At 40.1% G+C, this 12,717-nt stretch overlaps 1 protein-coding gene across 2 annotated transcripts in view; it reads left to right on the forward strand.

Moving 5' to 3' along the window:
• The window catches only part of gnal (guanine nucleotide binding protein (G protein), alpha activating activity polypeptide, olfactory type), a 43,674-nt gene that overhangs the window by 757 nt on the left and 30,200 nt on the right, over positions 1-12,717 (forward strand). The window contains exons 1-4 of one of the 2 annotated variants that reach the window (XM_020112588.2): positions 9,478-10,171; positions 10,511-10,583; positions 11,384-11,438; positions 11,566-11,685. In XM_020112588.2, the coding sequence (XP_019968147.1) occupies positions 10,033-10,171; positions 10,511-10,583; positions 11,384-11,438; positions 11,566-11,685 (387 nt within the window). In that variant the 5' untranslated portion in view covers positions 9,478-10,032. Of the gene's footprint in view, positions 1-9,477; positions 10,172-10,510; positions 10,584-11,383; positions 11,439-11,565; positions 11,686-12,717 lie in introns of those variants that run through there. The other variant, XM_020112580.2, reaches the window with a different exon arrangement.

The raw sequence follows: 12,717 nt of genomic DNA on the forward strand, positions 1-12,717 counted from the left end.
AACCTGAACGCACCGGCCTCCTCCACACACTGTGCCGAGGCCTGGTGCCACATCTGTCGGCTGAGCTGTGGAGACTCACCCCCTGCGGCTGCCGGGGACACATGATGAAGATGGACGTTCAGACTGTGGCCTGATGTCCCGCCAGCCTCCTCGTGTACTCGGCTTTAATGTAGAGACTGTCACTGAGCTCCAGGTTACACTGGTTCACTGAGGCCGGTTAGCTCCAGGCCACAGGGCCATGTTTACCACTACCATAAATACTAGTCTGGTGAAGTACTCCTGTAGTACAACATGGTGTAGTAAATAGAAAATACCCCCATTGTGTCATTTTTGCAGTATAGTAGAGCTATGATGTAGTACAGGACCATTTAGCTTGTAAGAATACTGTATATTCTTATATATGGTGTCCTTCATTTGGCTTTAGTTGATAGCACAGTTTACTGTAAGTGTGTCTCTTGTTTGAATCAACACATCTGCATGAAGTCATTTCAAATAAATCCATCTGTATTGTCCTAGTAGAGTGTAGAGTCCTGTAGTAAAGTAAAGTGGAGTCCAGTGTCTGTATAGAAAGACAGAGACAACTTATCTTTTTTTACTCTGAGTAGTCACAGTCCTCATATTGATCTGACCTGTTGGTCATGTGTCCATCTGTCCACTAGCAACAGGAAGAAACGTATTGTGGCACATTTAAAGTAAGTTATTTTCAGCAAGTTATAAAGTTTAGTTGAGTAGAATTTACTGTAGCATACAGACCTGTAGTCTAGTGTAGTAAAGTGTTGTATAGTGCATTGAAGATTACAGTTTAGTACGCTTTAGTATAGACAAATATGTAGAGACCACTTATCTTTTAGGTATTAGGTCACGTTACTCTGAAAATGTATTGTATTGTACAGTAAAGTGTACTTTTTGAGACAACAAATGGAAAAACATCCTTCATCATAGTACAGACGAGTATAGTTTAAGATAGTATATCCAAAATTTCACACCTGGGGATCGAATATAGTATAGTGCAGTGCCCTGTGGTGTAGTATGACATCTGTCCAAGGACAAACAAAAGAAAAATCACAGATTGATTAAAGTGAATAGTGCACATAAGTTCTTATGAAACAAATGTAGGGAATAGTATTTTGTATCAGTATTGTGTAGTATATAAGAGAGTTGTTTAGGAGGTTCAACAGTAGAATATAAAGTTTAAGGAATAGAAACGGGCGGTAATGCTGGAGCTTTTCTGGAGTTTGCATGTTCTTCTCTTACCTGGAGGGTTTTCATCTGTGTACTCCGACTTCCACCCACTGTTCAAAGAGATAGATGTGAGCTAAGAACTTTTTAATCTCAGAGTTTCAGCCGAGTGATAGACTGGTGACCTGTCCTCCTGCGACCCTCAAAGGACAAGCAGTTGCTTTCAGTTGCTTTTAGCTGCTATGCTACGGTTATATTTCCTGATCAGAAACATACTCGTCCCAGAGACACTAATGAGGAAAACAACATTTAAATGTCTGTACATTTACAACAAAAACAACCACTCTCAGTTCAGTGGCTCGTAATTCCACTTCAGCATGTTTCTGCTTTACCGTAAACAACACAGTGCTTTGCTACTCTATATAATAAATGGCCATCAGTTTAATTTCCTGAGTAAACAGCCCTCAGTAATTACACACAGGAAGAAATGGCTCATCCTAATGAAGTCACACGGGGAAGTGTCATACATTCTTCCATGAGCCAGTGCTGAAAACTATACAGCATGTGTGACCTGTGTCACAGTGAGTTCAGCATGTTAATATGGGGTTTGGGCGACTTTCTTCACCGCTACAGGGTCACAATTATTTTTGGCAGCTACAGTATCTGTCACTGTTGCCACCCAGGAGCCTCAGCACGAGCCACAGGCCACTTTTGGTTTCTCTTAAGAGGCCTTCGGGACTTTATACTCTCCAGGTCTCCAGTCGGACTCCTGTTGCATGCCAGAGGACTGAGGTGGTTTGTGTTCCTCTGAAAGTGGACACCTTTCAAATAGTGTTACATTTCAAGGCAACGTATGCTCTCTAATCTGGGTCACTTTATCTGTTTGTATTTGCTGCGGGTATTTAGTTGAATAATGATAGCCATGAGGAACTTTTCATTTTCACATTCATCCTGGACAAGCTGCCATGTTCGTTTAGAGCCGGAGCCGTTCACTTGTACTCATATTTATAGCTTTTTAAAGCTTTTGTATTTGTCGTGTGACACTTGCTGACAATTGATCATCTAAGACATAGTTACAGCTTTGTGGAAAGGTTCTGCAGAACTCAAACACCTTTCACAAGATTTCTTGCTTTTCAGTTGTAAGGTTTGGTCAGTTGAAGAAATGACAATTAAAGGATTTCTTGATGAGTTGATCGGTTAAAACTATAGTTATTAAGTGACTGTTACAGCCCTGTACACATATCACCTGATCTACTTCATTTCTTTATTGGTGCAGTGAACCTGCTGACTGGAAAGTGGCTTGATTAGTGGATTATATTTGTGAGGAGTTTGTCAGACAAGTAATCCATCGGTCGAACTGCACAAACTATTTAGACAATATTTCATTAGTTTCAAGTCGTTTTTTAAGCATACATGCCTGTTTCTTTATTAGTCAGAGTTTCTGATCTTCCTTTTCTGGCGTGCAGGAGCTTCTATTACTTCAAGAAACATTTTGTATTCCCAGCTTTTCAAATGTTAGCAAGAATTAGCAATTTAAAGGACGACACTTTGTGATCTATGACATTGTGATGAGTATTTTCTGCCACGTGATATAGTTTTGAAGTCATGCAAGATATCAGAAAGTTTCCACTAATCAAGTCATGAATCACTGAGTCACTGGAACATTTTGTAGGTGTAGTACATTAACAAAGTCACTATTAAACCTCTCTGACCAGAGGACAATTCAGAAAGTCTCAAACTTCTTTTAATAGAGTTCCCATAGACTTTATATTTTAGTGCATGAATACAGGGATGGGAACTGGAAGGCGAGTTCCTATTATTTCTTGGAAAGGAAGTCACTTTATTGTTAGGTCTCTTGGATCAGATTCTGTGCAGCGTGATGATAATATCTGTTACTGCTTTCCTAGATGTCTTTAACTGGCTGTTTCACATCGCAGCCATATCACCCGCCATGAGCCCGAACAACAAGCTGCAAGTGCTTTGCACAGAAATGATTAGTGGAATTATAGATTGGCCAAGAACTTGGCTGTTGGAAGTCACAGATTGTCGTGTCTTGTCGAGTCTTTTGTGTTTTAGCCACTCTCCTGCATGGGAAAACATATTTTGGAAAAGCTTACTCATCCACTGAAGTACCGTGGAGGAACCCCCCCCCCTCCCTCCCTCCTTTAAATACAAGTGGAGTCGGGTGAACTTTGCATCTGTCTAAATGGGTTTTATCATTGACTTGACTTTGCTGAACTTTGCCACAAACTACACCAGAGTTCCCAGTCAGTGTAATAACCAACCGATGGTGCAGGAGCATGAGTTATTGTCCCGTTTATGATCCTGATAGCAGGGCGGCAGTGTGAATGTTCTCCATACTACAATCAGCTAAATCCGAGTCAAATGCACGGCATGAGAAGGACATTGGACTACGGTCTCCTTTTTTTTCTCTCTACTTTATAATTCTGCTTTATCAAGAGCCTCTGTCCCTAAAGAGACGGCTGTAAAGTTCTTTCCGGCCTCAGAAAAAATTTCAAGGAGGCTAATTTTATCTGGATATCACTTGGACGTGTGCCCTGTTTTTACAGTACGTGCTTCAATTACAGTCAGGGTCAGTAAATAAGTGTGGGAGATTTATATGTTAGAAAATAACTCTTTCAGTGTCAGATATTCTTAGATTTACTGTGACAGTTCACTGGAAGTCATAATCTTTTTCATGCCAGAAAGATAAGGTATTTAAATATATTTAATACATTTATTTAACGTCAGTAATAATGCAGTCTCTGTTTTATTTACAAAATGCAAATTTACTTTCTTATGAGTAAACTTCCAGAGTGAGGAAATCAAACCTCAGACTCTTGCAGTGCAGTTGTCGTTTTGCAGTACAGGTCTGAAAATACTATAAATATCTTTGTCAGACTTTGAAACCAGAATTTGCCTGTAGAGTAAAGTATTTTTAGATGGTTTCATTGCTGTATTTGTTTAATAAAAGGATCCGAAATCCAGAACACATACTGACAGAGGAATTCATTAGGTAATATTTCTATTGCTATTATTACACAGAAAAATTGTAGTTATACTTTAAATTACATTTTCAGTGTATGCAAAACTGTCCCACGTATCCCAAGCTACATTTTGGACGATAAGTTATGTCCAAACTAATTGTATATGCGACAAAATGTGGCTCATATGTAAACGTCTTGAACTCTGATTTAAGGTGAGCACAAAGAGAAACTTTCAGCAGATGAAAACTGTTTTTAACTCAAAAATCTAAAACATCCAGGTGAAGTAATAATAATCAGGATGTATTTTGACTGGAGGGAGGCTGTAGATGTAATTTAGCTGTTGAGTGGTATAACAAGCACGCACACACACACACCCTTCTAGTCTAGTTAAGGGGAAGCCACGGCTAAATATACATATCACACTAAAGATCATTTGTGCGACTACACCTGGTTCTGTGACACTCATGGAAAACTGTCAGCTTTTGTACAGTGCCTCCTCTGACCACTAGAGGATGGTGTGGGCCAGGCTCTTTATTTGTGACCTTGCTGTGTGAAGTGGTGAGAAAGGATCTGTGTCTGTTAGGGTGGGGTTGTGGTGGTGTCGCTGTTTTCACACTGCCACAGGTGAAGTGAGGGTTCCTGTCTTGATTTGCATGCTGCACAACTTTGTCACACTCACGAAAACTATTTGCATTTTGTTTGCATAAAGGACACAAAAACAGTGCCCTCCTTGTTGTATGTTACATAAATACTCATCCATGGCTGTTGAATGCTACTGAGTGATCTATGAGTGTACAGTATGTCCGTGACTATTGTTTTTTACTTTCCTGAATGCAACAGGGTAGTATTGCAAGTTAGCAAACTCACACATGCACGTGTACCGGCAGAGTATAGCAGCAATGTTTTGCAATGGTAGTGTAAATGTAAAGTGCTGCGGACAGTGATAAGTCATACCCTTAACAAAAATACATACCCCACTCTGTTCTGGTTGAGAGGAAACCAAAGCAAGCTAAACATAAATGTCAGACAACACTCACAACAGTGACAGTTGTTCTGTTTCCTCCCAAATGTCATAACCATAACTCTCACTGGCAGACTGTAGTTAACGTAGACGACAGGTACCTGCTCGGTTTTTTACAAAGTTCTACCTCAAAGTATTTCTCAAACATACAGTGAGGATGTACTTGTTTGTGATAAAAAAGGAGGAGAATTTACTGAACTTAATTGTTTGGGCTGGGGAAATTCTTGCATAGTCAACAAAGTGGGCCTGCATCGTGTTCACAGAATTGTTCAACATGATTTACAATTTGCAGAAGTTAAATATATATGAGACAGTTTTAAACCTTATGATGACAAACATTCTTTATATTTGATCCAAAGGTATTAATATAATATTCTATTGGTGTAGTGATGACTCCTTATCAAACTTAATTTCCTATGGCACCACTACAATATTAAAGTAAGACGACATACTGTATAAAGCTTACTATGCTCATTTGTGTGTCAATTGTTATAATGTGCATTATGAACATGATATTTTTGATAATATCTGTTTTGTTATTCTAGAATAGGACATGTTTTAAGGCTGTTTTTTCAAATGGGACAATTTACATTAATCAACATGTGTACTTCAGTCCAACATGCAGATGTGCCAGATTAAGTCATCGAGGTGACTTTGACAGTCCCTGGCAGGTTGATTGTAAGATTTAAAGAAAGCATACAACATATAGTCTTAGAAACACAGAAGTTACATAGACAGACACTAAACACACATAAATGAACGTCAAATGAAAACACAGACACAATCTCATATCATGTGGAGTGCACAAAGTCCAAATGAATTCATAATACAATATAAAAACACAGGCTGCAGTTATAGATCAGATTTTTGTGGCTCTGGGCTGATAATGAATTGAATCTAAACCACTTTAATTGTGGATTTGCAGGATGCAAAGTCTACATACGTAATAGCTTCCTACCCTTTTGGTCTGTGACCCCCCCCCTCACTCCCCTTTAAAGGGACTATATGTACATATTGCTCCACAGCCAATGTTACCATTAACAGGTGTTTACTTACCAAACTAGATCAAACGTTCCGACTTCAGCATCAAACTTCATTCTGTTTACTCCCTCAGCTGTCCTCAGCAGTGGAAAACAACCCCAATGATAACTATCGTTTTGCTGAAGTCAGCACGCTAACCAGACAGCCCGATCCTGGCCATCCCGTCTCGTCACAGAAGCATCGACTGTGCCCTGTAAACGTAGCGCTGCTCAGACGCTGTATTATAATGACCTGTCTTGTAAACGAACCAACACAAGATTAAAAAAAAAAACATAAATCAGCTGAGAAAGCTTACAGATACAACCTATCAACAGAGCTATGGTTCAATATGTCCAAGTGTTTGACCAATACGTGACACATACATATGGATCTCAGTGCAGAGTAATAGACTGAGATGAGAAACAAAGAAAGCACACAGTATTTATTCTTTCAGTCACGCCTCAGCTATCCACCTAGCCCCGTCCTTGGGTGCACAGATAACAGTTTAACAAATTATTGAAGGTCAGCTGATCCCTTGCAAGAGATGCTGAATTTCTGCAAAACAGGATATGGCCTTCCCTCTATGGACTCGGTGTCTCGACTTATTCCATACAACGCATGTTAAACACATGTTACTGATGCCCCAGGCAACAGGCGTGGATGCTAACAGCAGTTCACTCATGAAAATAACACTCATATGACTTCCAGGGTTAGAGGTGCTGTGTGTATGTTTTTGCCGTACCTACTGAAATGTTAGTTTGATACTAATTTGCATCAAACTTCCTTCCTGGACTTGCCAAGAGCTTGTCTCTGGAAAACACTAATGTTCATTCTTGTTTTGCTTCTGTTTTACTCACACTGCTTCCACCAAGGTTAGCGTGCTAACTAGCTAGCCCAGGCCCGGCTGAGCTTTGTCAGGTTAAGGTTTCGGGTTAAGGTTAGCGTCACTGTAGCGTCCAGAGGAAGCGCTACATATTATGACCTCTTGTTTTTTAAAGGCAATGATGGCCAAGGCTCTTGGCCGCCGACCACCACCACCACTCTGGCTATTAAATACATTTGGCAACAGAGAAAACTGAAAGATTGCACCTTTTAAGAGAAGTAAATGAGTAAATGTACTGAGTAACTTTCAACCACTAAGAGGTGGAGGAAGTATTCAGAATGGAGAAAAGCAAAAATACTGCAGTATAAAAAGAAATCATCATTACAAGTCCATTCAGTTTTTCCTGATCGATCTCCTTTAACATTAAAATGCTTTTATTTATAGTCAGTGGTGCAAAGTAACCAAGAATAGTTATACAACTACTTAAATACAAATTTGAACATCTTGTTGCTTCTTTATAATCCTTCTCCACTAGTACATTTTACTCCTCTGCATGTATTTCATTACCCAAGTAAGTAGTTACTCATAGTACAAAACATTCTCAACAAACAGATTATAACAGGTGTACATAAGTCTCAATTAATCCCCATGGGAGAATTTGTAATATACTCCACAGTATATTAAGACGTATATTAAAATGACTTCTAACTTTTTTACAATCTATAAGAAAATTTACACATTACTGCAGTGTAGCGTTCTGCATAAAGGTTACTTTTACTTTTGATACTAAGGTGAATTTGTATTTTTATTTATAACTTGTTGTGTGTTTACCTTTGAGTTCCTCATCAATAATAATCACAAAATATAATATGTATAATAACACACAGTGATGTAATGTCCAGTAGCTAGTAGTACATTTACTCAAGCACTGATGTGTTTATATTCATACTTTATGCTACGTATGCACTTTTATACTTCTAGGATCTGAGGACATCTATCATATAGACATTAAAAATTCTAATGCAGAACTTTTTATTTTATTAGAATACTTTATGTGAAATATCAGAAAACTTTTTTCCACCTCTGCTCAGGATTAGAATGATGGTTGCCAGTTTATTTTGTGTAATATCCAGTGAGATAGGAAAAGCCCCAGAGCAAACACACTCACCCTCAATAAACACACTCTGTATACTTTAAGGATTTGAGGAAAACTATGAATGATGATTATCAGACTTATCAGGGTAAAAGCTAATGCGCACCCACCCACACTTAACACACTGTAAATGGGGTCTAAGTTTGGGTCAGGGCCTAGTAGTTGTATAAAGTTTAATATTAAGTATATCCTGTTTTTACTTATCCATATACTTTTGTTTATACTCATATTTATACTTCTTATATGCCTGTGTACTTCTAGGATCTGAGGGAAGCCATCCTAAAGACCAACATTTAGAAAACAGAACTTTTTATGTTTTATTGTTTATTGATTAAAATGATTGACATTTATTTAAGGGGAATAACCACAGACATAGGTAAAGCATAGTGCGTACGCACACACACACACACACACACACACACACACACACACACACACACACACACACACACACACACACACTAAACACACTCACACTCACACTAAACACACTCACACTAAACACACTCACACTAAACACACTGTAAATAGGTTGCCAGTTTGGGTCAGGGCCTAGTAGTAGTATAAATATAACTATATTATATTTATAATCCTTATATACTTGTATACTTTTAGTGTCTGAGGAAAACTATCCTAAAGACAAAACAGCACATACACACACACTGCAAATGGGTTGCCAGTTTGGGTCAGGGCCTAGTAGTAGTATAAATATAAGTATATTATATTTAAACTATAAGTATGTTATATTTATAATCCTTATATACTTGTATACTTTAAGTGTCTGAGGAAAACCATTCTAAAGACATAACAGTACACACACACACACACACACACACACACATTGTAAATGGGTTGCCAGTTTGGGTCAGGGCCTAGTAGTAGTAGTATAAATATAAGTATGTTATATTTATAATCCTTATATACTTGTATACTTTTAGTGTCTGAGGAAAACCATCCTAAAGACATAACAGTACCACACACACACACACACACACACACACACACACACACACACACACACACACACACACACACACACACACTGTAAATGGGTTGCCAGTTTGGGTCAGGGCCTCCTCTCTGACTGAGAAGAAGAAGAAGGTTTCCACCATTACTGTTAATCAGTCTGATGACTCCTCTGCCTCCATTTATAAAATACTTGATGCTGGTGGTTAATTTCAGAATTGAACGGAGGTGTGTGTGTGTGTGTGTATGTGTGTGTGTTCCTCCTCCTCTTCCTCCTCTTCCTCCTCCTCCTCCACGGTCCGCGGCTACTTCCTGGTGCCACAGCGAGAGGCAGTGCTGAGTTAAAGCGACAGAAACACCGATAGAACAAAAAATACGGAGCGAGAGAAGCGAGGGGCCGGAGACGCGACGGGAGCAGTTGACCGGATTCCCAGAAACCGAAGAACCCTGTCTCGTCCCTCGTCGTGTGTCCGCATGTTTTACCGGGGGGCCGTTTCGCCGCTGAACCGAGTGTCGTCCTTTCCCCGGCGGTGAGCAGACTAGCAGGCGGTGTGGATGACGGTTGGCTGCGGCTGAAGCGGAATTGTAACGGGGGAACGTCTTCCTCCCTCCGACGGAGAAGCCTCGCAGAGATTTTCCTTCCCCCCCTTTTTTTATATATATATATATTTTATTTTATTTTTTTTTAGCCGTAGCCTCCCTCCCGTGTCGCCTCCGAACCCCCCCCCCCCCCCCCCCCAACACACACACATCAGCCCTGGTGTTATTTTTCTACGTACATACGTTTTTTTTTTTTTTCTTCTTCTTCTTCTTTCTTTTCTTTTTTTTTTTTTTTTTTTTTTTTGTGTTACGATTCCACAAGGAAGGGTTAGGGCGACGGAAGATGGGTTGTTTGGGCAACAGCAAGACTGAAGATCAACGCATCGACGAAAAGGCTCAACGAGAGGCGAATAAAAAGATAGAGAAGCAGCTGCAGAAGGAAAGACAAGCGTACAAAGCCACACACAGGCTCCTGTTACTGGGTAAGGCTGGTTAGCTGTGGGGAAATGTTAGCTAATCCCTTTCGTTTACCGAACACGTAGCCCCGTTTGACAGCGCTTGCAATAATATGTCATGGGGGTGGATATTGATGGAAGCGAGGCTCCACCGGAGCCTGCAATTAACTGGCTTCATCTCCCCCCTCCTCCTCCTCCACCACCACCAGCACCAGCAGCACCATCTACCCCCCCCCTCCAAAAAAAAAAAAGAAAGCCAACATGGTACCGGAGAGGGTGTTTGTGTTTACCAGCATGTCTACGTGATATTTCATGGTTTTCTCTCTCTCTCTCTCTCTGGGTCTGTTTTTTTTTTTTTTTTCGAAGGTGCGGGAGAGTCCGGAAAAAGCACCATTGTGAAGCAGATGAGGATCCTACACGTCAACGGCTTCAACGCGGAGTGAGTGCAACATCACCCCGCTCCTGCATGTCACACCAGCCGCTTATTCTCCTCCATGTACCCCCCCTTTTGCTAATGCACAACACTGCCGGGGCCGGAGCTCAGCCCCCCCCCCCCCCCAGTGAATTGGATTTTCCCCAGGCACTGCAGCGCCTGTTGGGCCCAGTATCCCAATGCAAAGCAGCTAATATCTGCTTTCTCCCTCTCTTTTCTCTTCCTCCTCCTCCTCCTCCTCCTTCTTTCCGTGCACATGTACACTTTATCATACATATGCGAGGATCTCAGATGCCAATTAATTCACTGTTTCCTGTTTCATGTGAGAGGGTGAAAGGTTGTGATCGACACGGGCCTATTGATGATTTGTTTTGCTGCTAGGCCTTGCATGGCATTGATCTTACCAGTGGTCTATTTTAAACAGGCCCAGCACATGTCGGAGTCCTGTAACTTTGCATGAAAATCCTCCTCATGAAGTGTTTATGAATGGGAGGCTGGATTATAGATAGGAGACAATATCCTGCAGTTTTAAGATACAAAAATCAAGAAACATCTCAACTACATCTCCACATCCCCTTACTTTTAGTTTTAATCAACCCCATCTTACATTTCGAGGTTACCCCATCTTCTACTGGCACGTATTCCCAGCCTAGACACCTGAGCTGTATGTATACATGTAGTAGCATTCTGTGTAACCCCTGTCTTACCCATAACCGCCCTGATTGAAAATGTCTTGTTTTCTGATATGGTTTTATGTTTTTGGTGACTGCTGCCTCACACGTCTGCTCTGTCCCCCAATAATGCAGAGAAAAGAAACAGAAAATCCAAGATATTCGGAAAAACGTGAAGGATGCCATAGTGGTGAGTGATGTTACACTGAATCCCAGTGCAATCCCATTTCACTGATTATTACACAGGCTTACGATTAGATTTTTTTCCATCCTGCTTAATGTTTGTTTTTTTTTCTCCCACAACTTCTGCTTTGTAGACTATAGTGTCTGCGATGAGCACTTTAATACCCCCTGTCCCGCTAGCCAACCCAGAGGACCAATTCAGAATCGAATACATCAAAAGCATAGCACCTCTCTCTGACTTTGACTATTCACAGGTAAGATGTTCATTAAGTTTTTGCGTGTGTGTGTTTTTGTGTGTTTGCAGATGTGAATATGAGACAAGGACAGATGTCCTACAGTGCTGCTTATTTGCTTTTTAATGTGTGTTAGTGTGGGTGTTGGATGGTATGTGATGAGAACATTTGCTTTTTTTATGGCCGACAGTGTTGATCTTAGCGATACAGCTCAAGGGGTGTCAGATCAAATTTAGCCCTAATCAGCCTAATGGTGCCTTTTTTCATCTAACTTTCTTTTATTAGAAAAGCTTAAGGTGTTGTCCCCTTAGTCTGGAAGTTAAGAATGAGAGTGACAAATATCCTGTATGTTAATTCCCCATCAGAGCCAAAGCAGATGCACTGTATGTGGATTAGAATGCAGGCTGGAGCACATGGAATTCTTTTCAGTGTGTGATCAGCCATTCAATAGCGCGAGGTCATGTGTTGGAAATGTAGATAATGTTATACATAATTTTTGAAAGTGCTCCTTGTACCACCAAACAGGAATGACAAATTAAAACATAGCTATGGATAAACTCGTGGAGGTTTGGATGTTTCTTCTTCATTAGGGCACTTTTATGGGAATCAAACAAAGGTTTTAACGTGAGGTCAGACTTCTTTTGGTGTCGTGATCATAACTTTTGCTGTTGTTGCATCATGTTTCGACTGAGGTACCAAGTAATTTCAATGTTTCAGCTGCTGCTTTCCTATACACCAACAACTTGTTTTTAGAGCTGAAATGACAAGTTGATTGAGCCACAGAATCGATAATTGATCAATTTTAACAAGTGCTTGTATTTTACAAGCAAAAATGACAAAGACTCTCTAGTTCTTGCTTTCCTGGTGAGAAAATTGACCACTGTACTTGGTTTTATAAAGTTATAAACTGAATCCCTTCTTGTTTTGGACTGTTGGTTGGACAGAGGCCATTTTATACTATCTTGTGGTATTTTTTATAGATTAATGACTCATTTAGTCTTGTTTTATCGTCAGGCAAATATTTTATAATGTTTTCAGTTCTTCAACATTTAA

Source organism: Paralichthys olivaceus, chromosome 16 (genome assembly GCF_024713975.1).
Source record: "Paralichthys olivaceus isolate ysfri-2021 chromosome 16, ASM2471397v2, whole genome shotgun sequence".
In the NCBI taxonomy this organism is placed as follows: domain Eukaryota; kingdom Metazoa; phylum Chordata; class Actinopteri; order Pleuronectiformes; family Paralichthyidae; genus Paralichthys; species Paralichthys olivaceus.